General features: G+C 49.7%; 1 protein-coding gene across 2 annotated transcripts in view; it reads right to left on the reverse strand.

The window, feature by feature from the left end:
- Nucleotides 1–21,950, reverse strand: part of MORC3 (MORC family CW-type zinc finger 3) — a 644,813-nt gene that overhangs the window by 66,738 nt on the left and 556,125 nt on the right. For both annotated transcript variants that reach the window (XM_078656878.1, XM_078656879.1), the window contains exon 16: nucleotides 7,439–7,596. In XM_078656878.1, the coding sequence (XP_078513004.1) occupies nucleotides 7,439–7,596 (158 nt within the window). The remainder of the gene's footprint in view (nucleotides 1–7,438; nucleotides 7,597–21,950) is intronic.

Raw genomic sequence — 21,950 nt, forward strand, 5'->3', positions numbered from 1 at the left:
GGTAGCGGCCACTGCATGAGTCTTTCTCGCCGCTGCCACTATCACAGAGTCTGCTGGAGGGTCAGATTTTACAAAAACTGGGTCAGAAGAAGCCGGTTTGTATTTTTTCTGTATGCGGGCTGGAACCGCTCTGATAGCCGCTAGGGTTAGGAAAACGCCCTTGACAGAATCCATAATCCCCGGGACTAAAGGCAGCAGTGGACGAGAGATAGATTTTTTGTGCAAAGTTTCAAAAATTACTGTCGTAGTAACTTGAGGGACAGACATTTCAATGCTCAGCTTCTGAGCTCCTCTCTGTAGGACATCCAGATAAGTGCCGATGTCATCCACTGGAGAAGATCTAGAGGTAGGACTATCCATCAGCGTAGGAGAGTAATCTCTTTTGGAAGACCTGGTCGAAGAGGTAGATGAAGTAGACGGAGTCCTTCGACGTTTACGGTGAGCACTGTGCCTCCTCTCACGCAATCTTCTTGAATGCTCTTCCCTTCTAGGAGAGCGAGATCTGACCCGATCTTCCCCTCTGGGCGATCGAGGCCTGACGGACTGTCTTTTCTGGGAGATCGGGATCTAACCGGAAGTTCCCGTCTGGGAGATTTGGTTGGTGTTCTCACAGGTGATTTGCGCCTGGGAGGACTACGCTTGTCCATCTCCTCTACCAGATTCTGAAGAGGAGACCCGTGTTGAGAGCTGGCATACTCATACATACGTTTGGCAGCTCCTGAATTTCGCCAATGGTCCAATGATCTGTACCATCTAGGTGATAGTCTGATCTCCGCAGCCGAAGGATCTGGCTGACGCACAGGAGACCTGCGGACAGGGCTTCTGGACCTCGAGGATGCTGTTGAGGAACCAGAAGACTGTGACCGTAACCATGATAACAGTTTCTTTCTGAATGTCTCGACGTCGAGCGTTCTTTTCTCGACGCCTCACGCCTCTGGGGGGTCGGCGGGTCGAACAATCTCGACTTCGAATGCCTCGACGGCGACCGATGCGAGGATCTATGGTCTCTCGACGTCGACCGGCGATGACCAGCAGTCGACGGAGCCCTCTGCCTTAACGTCGAACGGTGATGACCAGCCGTCGATGGAGTCCTCTGTCTCGACGCCGACCGGCGATGACGAGCCGTCGACAGAGTCCTCTGTCTCGACGTCGAACGGCGATGACCAGCCGTCGACGGAGCCCTCTGTCTAGACGTCGAATGACTGTGCGACGACGGCGGAGGGGTATTGGACACCCTCGACGCCGAGAGTCGACGAGACGACGACGGAGACTGCGTCCTCGACGCCGATCGACGTTTCCCTGTCGACGGCAGAGGGGTCTTGGTCCTCGACGCCGAACGTCGTTTCTTAGACGACGGCGGAGGGGTCACACTTCTCGACGCCGGACGTCGCGTGGATGACGACGGCGGAGTGACCTCCCTCGACGCCGATCGTCGCCTGGTTGACGACGGCGGAGGGGCCTTTGATCTCGACGCCGACCGTCGCCCGGTTGACGGCGGCGGAGTCACATTTCTCGACGCCGATCGGCGCCCGGTTGACGACGGCGGAGGGGATTTCGACAACGGGACTGGATCCTTCGACGTCGTCGATGTACCTGGTCTTCTCTTCGACGGCGAGCCCGCAGTCGACGGTAGTTTAGACGAGAGCTGATCCACCGGTGGTTCTTTTCTCAGCGCCGAGCCCGACGCTGATGTTGAAGGGTGTGAAGACTTCTTTTTTGAAGATGTTTGAGCCTTCTTGGAGCCCTTCTTCACCGGAGATCTTCCTCTGGATGACCTGTGAGCCAGGCCTTTAATGCGAATCCTCTCCCTGTCTTTAAGAGTTCTTCCTGACAGGTGTTCACAGTGAGGACAGGTGTCTGGATCATGATCTTCGGGCAGACACAAGATACAGACGTCGTGATTGTCTGATTTTGCCTTCTTGTTGCCACAAGAATGACATTTGTCAAAGAGTGAAGGCACTCTCAGAAGAAAATGTTCACTAAACTGACTAAAAAAGATAGTATCTTACTTGACTAGTTGTTAAATGTCAAAGTAAGTGTAAAAATAGACAAAAGTGAAGTCTTTTTCTGTCAGAAAACAGAAAATTAGTGGAGCTGTGTAACCAGGATCCTTCCTGAAGGAGCCGGAAAGAACAACTGACCTAACTGTCACCCCTGAGGCATGATGGGATACTGGGGGTCATGGGTGCCTTAAAGGCACGGTGTCAGTTTATTGCTATGCAGCTACAGGTTAGCTTTTCAGTCTTTTTAGACTGTGTTTGCAATGCAGCCTGGGAGCTTTCTATGCTTCCAGTGAGTTATGAGAATTTCTACTGCTTTCTGAGCATTTAAACAGTTTCTAAACAAACTTTGTTGTTGTTTCTCATGTTTCTAATGCTTATTATTCATGTATGGTGGAAATTCTACACAGCATATTCCAGCTCTGATTGTATTTGGCTGCTATTGCATGTTTTTATATATATATATGTATTTATATATAAGTATATATATGTGGGGCACATATAATATAGTGTTTCCGGAGTCCCGCACATGGGCGGGAATATTCTAATGCTTATGACTTTGATGAGGATCCACTGGAAGAGAAGTATAGGTATAACAGAAGTTGCCCTGGCATGGTTAACATCCTTCTTGACCGACAGATCTCAAACAGTATCTTTAGGCTCTTTTTTATCCAAAGAAAAAAAAGTTCCATCTGGGGTCCCACAGGGCTCCATCTTAAGCCCGTTATTATTTAACATTTATATGATCCCCCTTATAGAGTCACATGGGATACTAGTTACATCATACGCTGATGAGACCCAGTTAGTGGTCTCTATGGATAAAAACTCCATAAATATGGAACAAAATTTTAAGAGTTGCCTGATGGAGGTCTTTCAATGGATGAACACCAACCACTTAAAATGTAACACCAATAAAACGGAGATCCTACCGCTGGGAAAAGATGTTCAATTCTGTCCCAAGGACTGGTGGCCTGATGACTCACCTGCTCCACCACAATCAGTGGAAACCGCAAGAAACCTAGGGGTCATGTTTGACTCCGCCCTCTCCTTCGATCAGCACGTAAGGAACACTGCAGGAAGCTGTTTCAGCATTATTAAATCTCTAAAAAAGTTTTTTGAGTTCCTGCCAACTGATTCCAGAAAAACAGTGGCAGTAGCCCTGATATTATCGCGTTTGGATTACTGCAATGGCCTGTTGGCTAGGGTAAAAAAATCTACGCTGAAAAAACTTCAAAGTGTCCAACACGCAGCTGCAAGATTGGTGCTCAAATTACCCAGAAGATCTTCGGCTACCAGTGCACTTAAGATCTTGCACTGACTGCTGCTACACAAGAGAATCTTCTTTAAAATCTTGCTGGCCTCTTTCAGAGCCTTAAACAAGATAGGTCCAAAGTATCTTGCGAAACGTTTCGTGAGTTATAACCCTTCAAGATGCCTGAGGTCAGCTGGCGGCAACCTAATTAACATCCCAAGATTTAATTATAAAACCAAGGGAGGTAAGACACTTACTGTACTGGCCTCCAAGGCAAGGAATGCCATGCCCACAAATCTCAGACTTCTGACTCAGGAGAATGCCTTTAGGAAACAACTAAAAACTTGGATTTACAGTCTGTCAGACAGTTTTGTAATGGCTGCTATCTAGGCTTTAACACTTGTTTTGTACACTGTATCAGCGCCAGGATGCTCCTTTCGGAGCGACAGTTCGCGCTTTATAAATGCCATATACAAATACAAATACAAACTAACTGGAACTGTTCCCATTTAGCAGAATGGGTTACACCAGGAGGAACGAGTGGGAAGTCAGAGTATGGCTATTGCAGTGTGCAGAGTCCAGGAAGTGTTAAGGGGACAGACTAGTGCTGTCTCTTCCCAAAACGAAAGTTGTTGAAAAAACGATTTTCCCTTTCTGTGATTACTGTCTTTGCATGTGGTTGTTACAGTTTAAAATTGCAGTTTTGACCTGCCTGTGATTACATATTTTATCACCTGTTTTGTGTTTTAAACTTGTGTTTTTTCCCTGCCCGTGATTGCTTGCATTTAACGTGTTGAATTGTGGTATTTGCAGTCCAATCTCTGTAGTTTGTCCCTCTCATTCCTTGGTGACAGATCTGTTTTCCCTCCAAATTTCTCCTTTGCTCTGTGCTAAGACCGGTTTGTTAAAACAGTGCACCCCCAGCCACCTTTTTGTTTTCACAAGCCAGTGAGGCCAGCCCACCTGCCCCCCCCCCCACCTCCCCCTCCGCAACAGGGATATTGTACATCAGAGGGTGCTTCTGTGAGCTGTTTAAACTGTATTTACTGGGGCCTGTGCTCTTAATTTTTTGGCCAGCAGGGGGAGTAAAGTTCTATTCAAACAGTATGGTTAGCTTTAGAGTTAGTGAAGCCTTTACCTGCAGAAGTCCAAAATGTGGATTGAGCCGGTCTGTCTCCTAGGAGATTCTGAACAGGAGAAGCAGCTTCCAACTCCCTGGCCAGCAAACCTTGTCTGAGGTCGCTGGGACCTTATATGGTCTGCTAGTGGTTGGCACATGTGTACACTGATTGGTGGTTGTATCTGGTGTTTCTATTGGGTTAGGGTTAATGTCCTCATTGGTTGGATATTTGAGGGTTCTAATTGGTTTCTGGGTCTGTGATTTAATCATTGTAGGGTTGGGACTAGGGCTAGGGTTAGGGTTAGGATTTCGATTGGAAGTAGGGACTATGGCTTCCTATGTTATTGGTTGTTTGGAGTAGGGTGGGACTCGGGTTAGACCTTTAATTGGAAGTAACTATTTAAGGCTTCTGGTGTGACTGGTTGTTGGACTAGTTGTGGGACTAAGAGTAGGGTTAGGCTTTCTATTGGAAGTAGGGACTAGGGCTACCTGTACCATTGGCTGCTTGGACTTGGGTTGGGACTACTGGTAGGGCTAAGGCCTTTATTGGATGTAGAGATCAGGGTTTTTGTAACTGATTGGGTGCTTGGACTAGGGCTAAGATTGGCTGTAAGGTCCTGGTCTCCTATTGGTTCTAGATTTTAGGGCTAGTGTTGTGATTGGATAGCGTTCGGGCTAGGGCTCCCATTGGCTGAAAGGGTCACCTGATTAATAGGGCTATAAAAGGCCAGGCTTAAGGCGTCTCAGCCTGGGCGTCGAGTCTAAGGGCGGAGAGGACAAGGGTAGTTGCCTGTTTGAGCCTGTTAAGGGCGGAGAGGACAAGGGTAGTTGCCTGTTTGAGCCTGTTCGAGACTGGTCAGGACTAGGGCCAGAAATGCTGCCCTTTTTCTCATTTAGCAATACCAAGCCCACACCATCCACATCCACAAACAGAGCATTGTGCATCTATGTACCTTCCATGTACTTGGATCTGTGTGTCGGTTACTTTTCTCCTGAAAAAGCATATCCAATGCACTACCCTATTTCTCATCCTGTGTCTCTATCCATATATTTAATCTAAATATACTTCCTTCCTTTATGTATCTATATACTTTCAATGTACTTATGGATCTATATATTTATCACTTTCTTCTAATTTAGCATTTCCAATGCACTACCCTATTTCTCAGCCTATACTTCGCTCAATATATCTTCTAGCCCAACCTACTGACTCATCTCAAACTTCTTTCTACTACTCCTTCCAATGCACTACCCTATCTCTCATCCCATACATCTATCAATATATCCTCTGCATCCATTCTCTCATTTATCTCAAACCCCATACCACTACTATGATTGCCAAAATAACCCTTTCTAGACTCTCTCCTGCTCTACCCCTCCTTGCATCATCTGACATCTTTTTACTACACCGATCCCCTAAAACAAACCTTTCTAAACTCTCCCCTCTGACTCTTACACTCCAAAACTCATTTTTAGTCATTCAAAAGCCTCCTCCTACTGCTAAGACCTAAAAAAAATCCTTCACTCTTTTACCCATCCACTATCCTTTTCAATCAAAATTAACAGACTAACATGTGCACTTCTCAAATTCCATATTCAACTATACTAATATAGTGCCCAAATAACTGAATAACATATCTACTACTCAAATTACTTCATATTTATACTATACTAATTTTCAACACCAATCCTGTATGGGTTCCGGAGTGGCGTGCTACTCGCCAGAAAAGCGCTTCAACACCCATCAGGGGTAACAAGTGCTATATGAATGCAAATCTTTCTACCCCTTTCATCCCTCCGCTATTCTTCTCACTCCAAGTAACAGACTAATATCCACCACTGAAATGACCTCATATTTCACCATATTAATTCACCACTAATCCTTTATAGGCTTCCTGAATAACATGCGTCAACAAGCGATAAATAAATACAAACCTTTGTCCTCCTCTATCCTGCTATCATTCCAAATCCAAATAACTGACTAACCTATCCAGCACTTAAAATGTACTTGCATGTTTCACTATACTAATTCAACACTAATCCTCTATGGGTACTGGAGTAGCGTGCTACCCGGCGAAAAAGTGCTTTGACGCCTCGTCAGGGGTAGTAAGCACTAGATTAATGCAATTACAATACAATCAAGGTCTGCATTAGATTCTGCTTTGGCCCAAGAAAAAGCACCAAACTGAGTTAGTGCACTGCAGCACTATAGTACATTACTGCAGACCCTGGGACCAATGAGTATGCGAAAGACCATCAAAATCAGACGTTTAGTCAGAATAACTCTGGAAAAGCTACACTTTGGGCAATGTGAGGATGTCCCAGCTCAGTGCTAGGCAAGTGATTCACCTGAAGGTTTTCTTTAGCGTTATGTCTATCAACCAGAGTACAGTCTGATAGACCCTTCTTTGAAGGTCAGTTTACATGTTTAGGAAGAACAACTTTACTGGTTATAGTGGGACTGTGCTGATAAAGGGAAACTTGCCTTGGTCTTAACCACATCGATGCTATGCGTTTTCCCCTCCTGTGCTGAGATTTGCTCATTCCCATGTTTCATGACGAGCTGGGCTCGTCATGAGCGTGCGAGGAGGCTACCTCATGACGAGCCCAGCTCGTCATGAGCGTGGAAGGGGTTAAAGGCTTTTTTGCTCCATGGCTGTATAACCATAAGCATTTTGTAGAACATTAAATCCAAAAGAGGAGGGTACTCACATAGTAAATGTAAAAGTTTTCTGTAGAAAGGTGAATCGAAATGATTGCAGGTAGGCAAGACAATATGCCCCAAGACAATATCTAGGGAGAGCCAAGACAACATGTGCAGGTGAGTTTCAGAGAGGGGCTTTGATGGGACCTAAATTATGGAAATTCAATAGGAGCATACTACCTGCAGCCTGTGTAGCCACATCCTATTGAATCTAGTACAACAGAGGGATTGAGATGGAGTTCAAAAAGTGCAAGTTACGTTAATTTTCCCCACTATGAAGATAAGGACATCCCTTATTGTAACATTACAAACATGTAAAATAACATTCAACTTAAGTACATGTCAGGAGAGGAAAACCATACCTTTCAGATGATTGGTTTGCACCATCTTCATTACGGCTTCTTGCTTGGTCACTTTCTTCAGACATGTCTTTAAGGACACATTTCAACTGTTCGACTTCTGTTTTGAGTAGTTCAATATTTTGAGACATCTGAGCTTTTTCAAATTCCAATAACAGACCCTGAAAAGATAAAATAACAAAAATTAGTAAACAGAGCACAATGCGCCTGTGTGAACTATTTATTGCCATTACTAGCCTTTTGTGTTTTTCCATTCGCTTGACTCCTTTCCAATCTGTGTCTGGGTGGGATTGTATTTAAAAAAAAACATTTTTATCCAGTTACAAGAAAACAACAATGGTCATGTTCACTAGTATTCTTCAATATGGTCACTGCCCATATACCAACAGATCCCATTAACAATAATATCTAAACACCCCTTTAGTCAGTGCATTTCAAACTAACTTATGTTTCCAATAGACACAAGGTAAACCCCCCAGTGAGAGCCTGTGTCTTCCATCAGCTGATACCAGCAACCCCCAACCCCCCAACTGCGCAGCATGCTGCACCACCTGTGGCGTGAGATCAAATAGCAATTATCGTTATGTGCATCATGCGACCTCCTGAGGCACCTCATTGTTTTTATTCTGTAGCTTTACCATCATTGCATCCCATATATTCACCTCCAACTGTTTTCTGGCCCTGAGTCCCATAGTGGTTAGCAAGCTGTAGGAAAGTAGGATCTAAATCTATGGTTACCCCCACTTTGTGCATGGTGCCAAGCAGTATTTTGACTAGTCTGACTGGGATCCTGCTAATCAAGACCCCAGTCTATCTGCTTTCTCCCTAAATTGTTGTATTGAATACTTAGGTACACACCGGATTGGATACTGGGGTACCCTTATCAGTCCCTAGCACTGTTCCCACCAAGGTACGCGCGCCCGATGGTCACCCGGAGCGCGCAGTGTCCTGAATTCAGCACGCACACTATGAGGCGTCCCTACGAGACCATTCGCGCCGCCGCTTTTAAAACGGGAGCGGCGCGAAATCCAGGAGGGAGGAAGAGACATGGTGACATTGTGCTCAAAGGGCTTCTGCTTCAACCACCTCGCCTCCCCCCCATCGTGTGTGGACCCCCGGGCTGAGACAGCTTCCCGGGCATACAACAGCCGCACCCGAGTACTTCACAGGTTTTTAAAAGACCATTTGCACGTTAATGACCTTTGTCATTTATTCACCACTTCATAGAGCCCCTGCAGCTGGGCACCTCCAACTGCTGGAAGAAGTAGCCCCTGCTGCCCCCCCCCCCCCTCTCTGATTGCTTGTTTGGTCGGCCTTTCTAGAAACATGCTCTGCTGGCAGCATTAGGAACATAGCTGAGAGGGGGTGAGGAGGTAAAGTTTGCAGGCACTCCGCACGTAACTCCAGCGGGTCATTTCTTTGGGGCAAAAACATTGTTTTTCCTGTGTTGCCCTCTCCCCTCCCATCCCTCCATTCCTTACAGGTTCCCTTCCTCCCACCATGCTTGTAGCTTTTCCCTATCTCAATGCGTGCTCAGCCTTTCTGGAAACACGCTCTGCTGGCAGCATTGGAACAAAGGTGTTAGAATTGGGGGTCTCTGGTTGGCGCAAGTATTCACTTGTGACAAGCAGGGACCCTCTCCTCTAAGTCAGGGCAAAGGATGACCCCTTAAAATTACCCTTGCTCACCCCCTCTAGGTGCGTGGCGTGAGCAGCCAAGGCTATTCTTCAGGCGTTTCTGAGTTAAGCATTTGCAATAACACACACAGTAAATGTACCAATCCCCCCACAAATGGACACCAGGCTGTAGATATATAAAAATACGTTCTCTTTATGTAAAAATATATATATGCAGGTAAGACTTATCACAAGAACAATATAACGATTTAGTTTGGGCCACAAGATTGTAAATAGGCAAGCGTTTCTTCTCAGTTACAGTTCAAAAATGTTTCTTCTTAGCCCCTTTTTCCTTCAACACAGTTCTCAGTTCCTTGGAAGTTTTTTTAACGGATTATGTACTTTTTCACCCCTCTAGGACCTTAGGGACTCGGTCCTGCACTCCGTAGTGCTTCGCGGCGCCTCGGATGGGTGAAATCCCGTCCCCCTTCCAATTCTCACGCTTCTTGCGTGAGCAGAGGTTCGCGACCACTGCTTCTGGCAATTAAGCGTACGGGGTCGTTTACTAAAGTTATGCGCGCTGCTGCCAGAGGCTCCGAGGCTCGAGGGCGCTTGGGAGGGGCGCTGCGGGGCACGTCAGGCTGAGCCGGGCTTCGGGTGCGATCAAGGGAAGCGCTCAGTTGTGCCTAGGGGAGACGTACCTGGACCTCTGTAGAGACGCACAGGGCAACGGGGAAAGAAGAACGTTGCGGCCCGAGACAGCCCTGTGCGCGGCAGTGGTCGGTACGTCTGGCAGTGTGGTCCGGTTATCACGGCGCACTCCACGAGTGTGCGGCGGTCCCGGAGAGTGCTTGGGCGTCTCTCCACAAGGCGGACGATCTCCGTGAGGCGTGGCGCAGCACAGGAGCCCTCAGTACGGACGGTACCGAGGGGGGGGGGGGTCCCTTCAAAATGCGGCGCGGCCTCTCCTGGGATGACAGAGCAAAGCGGGGCGGCCGGGTGCAATGACATGCACGGGTGGCCGTCCAGGCTGCTCTCGTATCCTGGATTCCGGCGAGAGGGGCTGAAGACGCGCTCAGGCACTCCAATAGCAGGCGGGGTTAGAGGAGCGGCCGGCCTTAGCCCGAGGGCAGAGAGCGACTCTGAACACAGCAAGGCTCTCAAGGGCAAGAGGGCAGGCTGGCTCCCGGGTACCATGGCCCTAGGAGGGGGCGAGAGGGGGCAGACTTCACCTCCGGCGGGAGGAAATACTCGGCCTCAGATAGCAGACGAGCCAAAGCACAGGAGGACCCACTAGTCCTGGGGTTCAGTTCAGGGGGCAAGCTCAATCAAGCCCGTGGAGAAAGTTTCTAGCACAAGTCAGCAAAGTCTTTTCATAAAGTCTTCTCCTCTCCTTCCTCAGCAAGGCAGACAGCAGGCCAGTCCTTCCAGCTTCTTCTTCTCCTTCTAGTTGGGCAGAGGTTCGTTGTGGGAAACAGGATTCTGATTTACAAGGAGCAGGGCTCCTACTTTTATATAGCATTTTCTTTGTTCTCGCAGGCCAGGGGGGCCTCTGCATAACTTCTTTCAGTCTCTGAGCACTTTGCTGGGTGTACTCTGGTCTCTTCTTTCAGTGTGAGGGGCAGGCACATCAGACGCTCCACAGGAGGTGGAGCCAGCATTGTGTGGACAGGGACAGGCAGGAGTACCTTGTTGACAGTGCTTCTCCTTTCCTGGGCCAGGTGTCGGGCTGAGTCATCAGTCGCTCCCCAGGGAGCGGAGCCAGCATTGTGGTGGCAGAGCACAGCCCTATTCAGAGTCCAGGGGCACTCCCACCTCCCACCAAGGTGTAATCCTGGCATTCACCACCTGTCATCCCCCAGCCCTGTCACTCACATAACCCAGACAGTCAGATACACATCCTAGCAGAGGCGGGCTGAAATGGTTAGGCAAGCAAATGCTAACTTTCTAAAAGTAGCATTTGCAAACACAGGATATTAAAATAAAATTTACTAAAAGAAGTATTTTATTATTCTGAGTTCAGGCATACTAAACTTTACTTTCTACCATGTTCCCTGAGCCTGCTGGGATTATAGAGTGTAATAATTCCAGCAGCCCATCTTGGCCTAAGAGAACTGGTAGCCTTACAATAGTGAAAAACGAATTTGGCTGTGATTCACTATTAGGACATGCCACACTCATCAGAGCATGTCCTACCTTACACTTACAATGCACCCTGCCCTTGGGCCTACCATAGGGGTGACTAATATGAAGTTATGGGAAGGTTTAGGGGCTGGCAAGTGTGTGCACTTGCCCAGCCAGCATGACAGTACCAGACTGCACGCAGGTTCTGTAATGGCAGACCTAGACAAATTTTTAAAAGGCTGCTTCTGTGGGTGGCGCAACCAGCGCTGCAGGCCCACTGGCAGTATTGGCATTTACAAGCTCTGGCACTCCTGGTGCACTTTACTGGGGACTGACAGTAAATCCAATGAACCAATCATGGAAATCAATCACATACACTTTACATTGGGAGAGCATATGCACTTTAGCACTGGTCAGCAGTGGTAAAGTGCCCAGCGTCATTAAACCAACAAAAACAGGTCAGAGAGAATATTGGATGAAGGCAAACAGTTCAGGGATGACCTTGCCAAGAGGGCCAAGTCCAACAAAAGGTGAGCGGCGTGGGTGGGGAGGCTACGTTTGCCGATGATCCTGCACGTAACTTCTCTTTTTTTCCACAAGAATAATTAGAGGACTATAAGTAACAATGTCTAGAAATAAAAACACCGCATCCAGATTTTTGAGAAATAATGTTCAATGTATTCCTAAATTCGAATTTTCCAAGCTCCAAAGTCTTCTTTTTAATTATTTTGTGGTCTCCCCTGTCCTTTAATATCTTCACATATTTTTAACATGGCACAATTATATATTGCTTAAAAATATTAATAACATTTTTAAAAAGGAGGCATTCCTTGAAAGTTAAGCCCAAGTAATGTTTGTATTCTGGGGCTTCCTGTTGCAGAGCCAGATCGCCCATTAATAGTACATTATTGCTCAGTGTTAGTCTGTTCACCAACATGTTTATTAGGAACAGAAATGACTTACAGTGAAGATATGACATATCACACAGATCACCATCAAAAAAGGTGGTCGTTTCCGGCAGCCACATTACACCTTTTTTCATCCTTTTTGCCTGTTCCTCTCCCTGGGCCTGTCCTTCTGTGTTATCCCAGTCCTGTCCCTCTTACTGTCTATGCCCCTGTTCTTCTCCTGGCACCTTCCTGGCCGTGCCTTTATCTCCATGGCACCATCGACTTCTGCCTGTCTCTCCCGCTTTGGCTCAGAGCATATTTTTCTTTTTCATTCTGTGGTTCTGTTGACCTCTTTCCTTCTACCGGTTTCTGATCCTCTGCCTTCTGCTCTTTGTTCCTTTCTCTAACTCTGTCACACTGTCTGCCTCTGTCCTATCTTGATTTTGCAGCCTCTCTCCATACCACAGTCTGTCACATGGTTTGCTCTTGTCTGTCTCCTCATCTTAATTTCTGTCCCACCTTCTTTGTCTCACTTTATGCCCCTGTATGTCTATCATTCGGTCTGTCTCTATTCTCCTGACCTCTTCATGCCCCTCTGTTTGCAACCCCTCTAAGTACCCGCAGAAGTTCCCCTGTATCACCAGCCCAACCTGAAACAACTACGAATCCCAGATTCCTCGCCCCTTGAAGCAGCAGTTCACCCTTGAGCAACTTCACCTTCTGGAGCAAGAGCTACCGCGGAGCACCACCAGCAGAACACCCTCAGCATCTGGTGCATTTATCACCCTGGAGCTCCCATGACCATGTGTGTAAAGCTATACTGTCAGTGAGCAAGAGTTCAGACTGTGTTTGTAGAATCGCAGATTAGAGCCAACTGTACTCCGTTCTAGAGCCAGGATTCATCAGTTAAGACACATTGATACCCAGTTATTAACTGATTTGTACAAAATTAAACCAAAAAACCTGGACACATTGGGTCTCTTAAATTGTGTTATCAAGCAAATTACTTATTTCACTAAAAATCTTTTTTGTTTCATTATCGCATATGAAAGCACTCCCAGATATCTGAGTTCAGACTAACAGTTATACACAAATAAAGTTTTAAGTACTTCTCAATGCAGTGCGATAATGTACCTATCACTGTCAAAGCTTCCACATTAAAGAACAGTAGATGTAGCACTCAGGTTAATATGCTGCATGACTAAATATTTATAAGTTCCTAAAGGCGAGACCTATTGGCTATGCAAATGCTTGTTTTATAATGGTATGAATGAGACAAGTCAGATGATTCAAAGAAAAAAACCTGTACTGGAGCAGCACATCACACATAAGCCTGGGAAAATTGGCTGTGAGGATTGCTATATTTTCTCATTACAAACGTTTTACTCATGGTACACTGAATATTTGAGTTTTCATTGATTTATATTTTTGTACATGCAAACTAAAACGTTTGCTTTGAAAGGCCTTGGTGGTTCCTAATGATCCTTTGTTTCGCCAGATGAGTGTCGGCCACTGTTCCCACTAAGGTGCACGTGTGCACAATGGTCACCCGGAGCGCGCAGTGTCCTGGATTTAGCACGCACACTGAGACATCCCTACAAGACAGTTTGCGCTGCCGCTTTTAAAACGCGAGCGGCGCAAAATCCAGGCGGGAGGCAGAGGACGAGACATGATGCACAAGTTACTTACCTTCAGTAACGATATATCTGTAAGAAACAGTAGTTTGTATTAGATTCCTTACCTTTGAATATCCCCAGGCGTCAGACTGGATCCGGAAACTTTTGCGTAGCAGTACCCTTGTGTGTCGGTAGGCGTCGTCTGCGGCTCCGCGTCCGTCATCGGCGTCGTTGGCGCCGGGATGACGTCGCCGGAGTACTTAGACGCCGCCCTCGCGCGCGGACGTCGGTTCTTATACACCGCTTTTCCGCGCCAGAAACGCATAGCCATGATATGATAAAAACCAACAATGGGGCCATGAAACTAGGGCCCTGAAAGGGGATGACCTTAACCCTAGATATCGGTTCGCAGAACGGGGAGGATGGGTGGGGCGGTAAGGAATCTAATACGAACTACTGTTTCTTACAGATATATCGTTACCGAAGGTAAGTAACTTGTGCATCTGAAAGAAACAGGTTAGTATTAGATTCCTTACCTTAGAATTGATACCCCAGCAATAACAACCCCGGTGGTGGGTCTGCGAACCAACGATCACACCAAAACTGCCAAAGAAGCCATCCCTCCGGACTTGGCTGTCCAGGCAGTAGTGTCTTGCGAACGTGTGCAGCGAGGCCCACGTAGCTGCCTGACAGATGTCCTGCAAGGGGACTCTCCGGCCCAGGGCAGTAGTAGCCCCCCCGGCCAGAGTGGAATGGGCCCTCAGCCCAACAGGAGGCTCCTTCTTAGCCAAAGAGTAGCATGCCTTGATGCACAAGACAACCCACCGAGAGATGGTCCGTTTGTGCACCGCCTGCCCCTTCTTAGCGCCCACGTAACAAACAAAGAGTTGGTCATCCACCCGTAACTGGCGTGTGCGATCCAGATAGTATGACAGCGCACGTTTTGGGTCCAGACGGTGGAGCCGCTCTTCCTCTTTAGAGGGATGCGGAGGCGGAAAGAAGGTGGGCAAGGTGATGGACAGCCCGATGTGGAAGGCTGTGACTACCTTGGGCAGGAAAGAGGGTCTCGTCCCCAACACAACCTTGTCCGGGTGGACAGAAAGGAAAAGAGGTTTAGAGGAAAGAGCCTGGAGCTCACTCACCCTCCTGGCAGAGGTGATGGCAACCAGGAAAGCAGTCTTAGGTGTAAGAAGACGGAGAGGGCAGTTATGAAGCGGCTCAAAAGGAGCGCACATCAGGTAAGTCAGAACCAGGTTCAAGTCCCACTGGGGCATCACGAAAGGAACAGGGGGAAACATAGGAGTGATGCCCTTCAAGAATCTGTTAACAATCGGGGACTTTGACAAAGAAGGCTGATCAGGTAGCCTCAAGAAGGCGGAAAGGGCAAAAAGTTAGCCCTTGATAGTGCCCAGAGCAGAGCCCTGCTGGGCAAGAGAAAGAAGGAAGAGGAGAACCTCAGAAAGGGGGGCAGAGAGTGGGTCCACAGCATTTGCTGTGCACCATGCCACAAATCTGTTCCACCTGCAGGCGTATACCGACTTTGTGGAGGGACGCCTGGCTGCCCGAATCACATTACAAACTTCAGGAGGCAAGTCAAATGCTCTCAACTGTTGCCGCTCAATCTCCAAGCATGGAGGTGGAGACTGGACAGGTTCGGGTGGAGGACCGTCCCCTGCTGCTGCGACAGAAGGTCCTCCTGAAGAGGCAGACGAATCGGGGGATCGAAAGACATGCTGAGTAGCTCTGGATACCAATATCTTCGTGCCCAGTCCGGAGCCACAAGGATAACTTGGGCCCGGTCACACCTGATCTTCTTCAGCACTCTGAGCAGAAGTGGTATAGGCGGAAAGGCATACAACAGACCGCAGCTCCACTCGCAACGAAAAGCGTCTCTGAGCGAGTGCCGCCTTGGAAATTCCAACGCGCAGAACTGATGATATTGCGCGTTCTCTTCTGTGGCGAATAGATCTAACCAAGGCACTCCCCACTGCTGAAAGAGGCCTTGCGCCACGTCCGAGTTCAGATGCCATTCGTGATCCATCATGCACGGACGGCTGAGTTCGTCCACCCTGGCGTTCAGGGAACCTGCCAGGTGTTGAACCACCAGGGTCACGCCCTGATGTTCCAGCCACTGCCAGAGGCGCAGAACCTCCTGGCATAGGGTCCACGCCCTCACCCCGCCCAGTTTGTTGCAGTACCACATGGCGGTGGTGTTGTCCGTGAACATCTGCACTACACTCCCCCGGACAGAGGGGAGGAATGCCTTCAGGGCAAGCCGGATCGCCCGCAGCTCCAGAAGGTTGATGTGGAGCCGGGACTCCGCCGGAGACCGGAGGCCTCTGATCTCCGCCTCTCCCATGTGGCCCCCCCCAGCCCTGGAGGGACACGTCCGTCACAACTCTGTGCTCTGGCTGGGGTAGGGAGAGGGATCTGCCGCTGACCCAATCGTGGTCCGTGAGCCACCACCGCAACTGTCTTGCAGTGCCCTCCGAGATCAAGACATGGTAGGACAAGTTGCCCTGATGCTGGGCCCACTGAAACTTCAGGTCCTACTGCAGAGCCCGCATCCACCACCGGGCGTAATGCACCAGAAGGATGCAGGAGGCCATCAGCCCCAGAAGCAGCAGCGTCAACCTGACCGAGACTCAGGATAACGGCTGAAAGATCGGAATCAGAGCCTGAATATCTCGAACCCGCTGTTCGGGAGGATAAACCCGAAACTGGCCAGAGTCTAGAACCGCTCCGATGAAGAGGAGCTTCTGAGAGGGACACAGGTGTGACTTCGGCACATTGTTGGAGAACCCCAGCAGGTGCAGGAGGTCGGCCGTAGTCTGGAGGTGGCTGACGACTGTCTGGGGCGTGCCCGCCTTCCACAACCAGTCGTCGAGGTAGGGGAAGACTGAAACCCCTAACCTGCGCAGATGAGCTGCGACCACCGCCATTACTTTCATGAACACCCGTGGGGCGCTGGTAAGGCCGAAGGGGAGCACGGTAAACTTGTGCTCGTGGCCTACCGTGAACCGTAGGAAACGCCGGTGGGCCGGCAGGACGGGGATGTGAAAATAGGCGTCCTGCAAGTCCAACGCTACCATCCAGTCTCCCGGGTCCAGGGCAGCTAAGACCTGAGCCAGTGTCAGCATCTTGAACTTCTCCTTCCGGAGGAAGCCATTGACGTTCCGCAGATCCAAGATAGGGCGTAGGCCCCCTTTGCCCTTCTTGGGTACCAGAAAGTAGTGGGAGTAACAACCACACCCTACTTCTGGCCCAAGAACGCGCTCGATGGCCCCCTTGGCCATGAGGGCCGTAACTTCCTCTTGTAGAAGTTGCAAGTGATCCGCCGACACGCGGTGGTACTGCGGTGGCATGGCTGGAGGAGACGCCGCGAAGGGGAGGGAGTAGCTCCTTCAGGCGATTTGCAGCACCCACCTGTCCGATGTGACAGTGCGCCAGTGGAGGTGGTGATGGCGAACCCTGCCCCTCACTGGCGTCACATGGGCCTGAAAGCTCGGACTAGGAGGGTTTTGAGGCGGATGCTGCAGGGGTAGGTGTGGACTGGCCTCGCCGTTGTCCCCGACCGCCGCCATGGCGGTTTCCACGTCCGCCACCGCGCTGGATGGTAGTCTGTGGCCCGTGGCTGGCAGGACGTGTGGGGCGCCCCTTCCTTGGCCACGAAAGGGGCGAAAAGCAGCCGTTTGCTGGTGCGGGGCCGAGAGGCCCAAGTACTTGGCCGTAGCCCTGGAGTCCTTAAAGCACTCAAGCGGATGGTCTGCCTTGTCGCCAAAGAGGCGACGGCCATCAAATGGCATGTCCATAAGGGTGTTTTGGACATCAGCCGAAAAGTTGGCGGACCTCAACCAGGCGTGGCGACGAATCGCCACTGTCGTTGCCATCGCTCTGCCCAGTGAGTCCGTTGTATCCAGCCCACACCGGATTGAATACTGTGCCGCATCTCGACCCTCCGCAAGGGCTTGGGCGAGTTTAGTCCGGGCCCCCTCCGGACATTGTGGCAGCCCGTCCGCAACCGTGTCCCACAGAGAGTGGGTGTAATGGCCCAAGAGGCATGCGGTGTTGACTGACCGCAACCCCAAACTCAGGGAAGAGAATACCTTTTCCCCGTATTGCTCATACCTCTTGGATTCCCGATCGGGGGGAGGCGTCGGAAATGCGGTTTGGGAGTTAGAGGCCTGGATGACCAGACACTCAGGGGTGGGGTGGGTGGACAGGAAGCAAGGGTCGCCCGGAGCCAGGCGGTGGCGCCTGGCCACGTTCCTATCCACAGGCGGACCTATAGCTGGCTTGGACCAAGTGCCCAGAAGAACGTCTGACAAGGCCTCATTAAAAGGCAGCAGAGGCTCGGCCGAGCTTGCCTGCGGTTTAAGGACCTCATTGAGGAGGTTAGTCCTCACGGCCGCGACGGGGAGCTCAAGGCCCAAGGCCTTGGCAGCCCGCGTCAGCACCACACTATAGGCAGCCCCACGGTAGGAGGGGAGACAAAACCAGTGTCGGGCGAAGTGTCCAGACCACTGGCCTCCACAAGCTCCCCTGTCCAGTCCTGAGAAGAATGACACCCACGTGCCAGAGGGTCCTCTGACCCCTCCCAATCCTCCTCGTCACCCATCACCTGGTACTCAGGTTCAAAGGATGGGGCCTGGTCGTAGAAGTAAAAGTCTCCCATCGGTGTCGAGAGCGGCGCCGCTCCGATGCCAGACCCGAATCGAGGGTAGGACCAGGGTCGGCGTCGTCCTGGGACGGCGCCGGGGGCGACACCCTGGGGGCCGGAGCCGGCGAGGTTGTGAGGTCGACTGGCGACGACTCGGATCCGGTGGGGCCCTGCGGCGTCGGGACTGAAGCACCCGACGGCGTCGGGGCCGAAGCACCCGGCCCGTGTGGGGACCCAGTCGGGGCCGCTTGGCCCGAAGGCGCCACAGAACCAGACGGAGGAGCGAGCGACCTCATGGCCATGAGGAAAGACTCGATCTCCTCCGGCATCGCGTTCAGCCCAGGGACCAGAGGGTAAGGAGCAGGCCGTGACGCCTGCGGCTCCGGCGGAGCCACTGGGGCGGTGTCACCCGAACCCCCAGGCGCATCGCGCCAGCGTCGGGGGGGGGGGGGGGGGTCAGAAGAGCGATGGCGCCTCTTCGACTTTTTGTGCCTCTTACCCGAGGACTTCAAGCCCGAATACTGATGACGACTCCCGGAACTGTGGTGACTCCGGCCCCGCGACCGGTCCCTCGACCTCCTTCCGGACCGGGACCTCCAGCGCCGCGGGGCTGACTGCCGGAGCTCGAGTTGCTTGCGGGACCGCTCCCGTCTAGCTTTGAACGTGAGGGCCCGGCAGTCGGAGCAGGACTTGCTGTCATGGTCGGGGCCCAGACAGTGAAGGCACCGGCGATGGGGGTCGGTAACCGACATTAGTCGGCTGCAATCAACGCAGGGTTTGAACCCGGGCATCCCTACCGGCACCGTCGGAGTTGAGAGACTTCGAAAGATGATCAAAAAGGATCGAAAAAGTTAGTAAAAAATTGACTAGGGTACAACTTTTTCTGGATCGGCGCTTGCTGGCGTGGAAAAAAGAAGAACTGACGTCAGCGCGCAAGGGCGGCGTCTAAGTACTCCGGCGACGTCATTCTGGCACCAACGACGCCGGATACGGAGCCGCAGATGACGCCTACCGACGTGTATGGGTACTGCTATGCAAAAGTTTCCAGATCCAGTCTGATGCCTGGGGATATTCTAAGGTAAGGAATCTAATACTAACCGGTTTCTTTCAGATGTTGCAGGCGCGCAAAGCCCATTGTGCTCAAAGGGCTTCAGCTTCAGCCTCCGTCATGTGTGGACCCCCGGGCTGAGACAGCTACCCGGGCACACAACAACTGCACCCGAATACTTCACGGGTCTATAAAAGACCATTTGCATGATAATGAGCTTTGTCGTTTTTTCACCCCTTCTTAGAGCCCCTGCGTCTTCACACTTCCTACTGCTGGAAGAATTAGCCCGCCCCTCCCCACCCCCGAAATATGGCTCTAGTTGCACCTCTGGTGCTTTGTAAGGGGAGGGGGAAGAGACAGAAAGAGATTTTTGTTATATCGTGGAATTCGTAGGCATATACCCCTGACTCTATGCATAGTCATATCATCTTGTAATACAACAGAACACAGCAACAAACACTTTCTGTTTAAATCACTTTCCAATCTTGTTTAATCTTGAGGTGTTAGAGTTGAAAGGCTCTGGGCAGGTTTAGGAAACCGACCCACCCTCCCTCTTGTAAATGACACTGGTTTACTGACCTCCGGCCTCAACTACACCTGTTTTGTCTCCTCGGGGCGCACATACCAGCATTCCCAGCCTTTCAGACACATCACATGATAATGTTTTAATCCAGCCTGACCTTTGTGTGGCACACGTTTCAGGTGCACTGTTGTAAAAGGGGCGTCAAACTCACCATAGTATGAGGTGTTTGCTTTTCGTTCCGTGCTTCTGCAGCCTTGTTTTCAGTCTGGGTTGTCTTCTGCTTGGCCTTTAAGTTCTCAGGCACAGCTCATAAAAGGTACAGCCAATGCACACAGACCATCTATGGAACACGCACCACTAGGTGCATTACCAGCACTTTACTTTCTCCAGTGCTCGTCTGAGTACTGTGTGTTGGTGGGGAATTTCTTTTTGCATCCTTACCTAAGTGAACATAAAATGTTTCCAACTCTGTTTAGTTTAAAATATAGTGTGCCATGTTTTTAGTCATCGGGGAGGGTAAGCCCAGTTTGTGGAGGTGACAACACTTTAAAGTCTTGGCTGCCACACAAAGAAGAGGTAAGATTTTATAAAGGTTTGACGTAACTCCTAAACTTATGTTCAGCTGAGTGCTAAAGTCTTACCCTGTTGCATTGCTGTTATCCATCAGAAACACTGTCAAAATGACTCTGGCCTTCAGACCCTTTAGCCGCCTTCCTTTCTAATTTGTAACCCAATTTGGTTTAGCCCCTTGTGCTTAATAGGACTTTGCATTGTTCATGAAACAGGATTGTGGTAAGCATTGGTGTTTTTTCACAGTGGAAAAAGAACAAAATCAACGTGATTTTTCATATTGCAATATTTTTTTCACTGTGCATCTAGAGTTCTGTGAAATGCTAATTGGGATGCCTGTGGGAAGAGTTTGGGCATCTCAACCCACCACTGTATGAATGGCTGGGTATCACAGATTCCATGTAGGTCCATTGAACTTGAATAGACACGGGTCACCCTGCCACAGCTTACACTAGGCCAGTGGTAAGGAGCACAAAAGAAGTGTCTGTATGCATAACAGGTGTCTTCTGTGCTTGAGGCAATACAGAAGCAGGGATAAAGGTCATTTCTTGTGTTGGTTTGCAATCAATGATTTGTGACGACAGTGGTTTTCACAAATCATTGATACCGGTCATTGCAGATCGCAAGGAAGGGGTGATGATGTGAACGTTGCCGATCAGAAATCAATTTGTGACTTGTCCTGCCTTGTCAGTGTTGTGAATTTTGTTTTGCACATTCCTTTTATAGTGTTGTGAATTTTGTTTTGCACATGCAAAGTCAGAGATTTGGACATCGTAGGCTTTAAAAGTACGCATACACTCTGTAAGATTCCATGAATCAATGAAAATTATTTCCTTTTCTGAAAAAAAATTGTTGGGCCAATTTATTAAACATTTTTGTTGCAAATTATACTCTTGCAAATGGGAAAAGTGGAAAGATACGTTTTTTAAATCTTGGAGACTATGGGTGTGGTTCAGCAACAGAGCAGAGCTACACGGTGGTTCTCAGCAGTCCTCAGAGGTCTTTCAGCGGGCTAAGCTCTCCCTCTGATCTTCTGGGCCTCCTTCCTATACCCAACTCCCACTCGTATCAACCCCGGAGAGCATCATTAAGTGGAAAGAACAGAGGCATACAGTGAGGTTTTTACAGGGGCTTTGAAGCCATAAAGTTCTCCTCCCTCGCCTGCTTTTGCTTGGTTTATCTCGGGAGAGCGGCATGCAGTGGTTGAAGGCCCAGAGGTACGGAGGTCTACATCTCTGGGAAGCCAGGGAGTGCTCAGGGTTAGAGCACAGTGCTCAACCCTGAATCGCTTGAGGCTGAAATACTGAAGCGTTCTGCCATGAAATGCCCTGAGATGCTTGTGGCTCAGTGCACAGTCTTGAACCAAATTGAAATTGAAGTTCGGAACTCAAGAATCCTGAAAAGGGGCTGCGGTAGGGTGGATGCTACTGTGGCCATACTGAGTTGAGCGCGACCTCGTTGAGACGGC

The sequence above is a fragment of the Lissotriton helveticus genome, chromosome 8, assembly GCF_964261635.1.
Source record: "Lissotriton helveticus chromosome 8, aLisHel1.1, whole genome shotgun sequence".
NCBI lineage: Eukaryota > Metazoa > Chordata > Amphibia > Caudata > Salamandridae > Lissotriton > Lissotriton helveticus.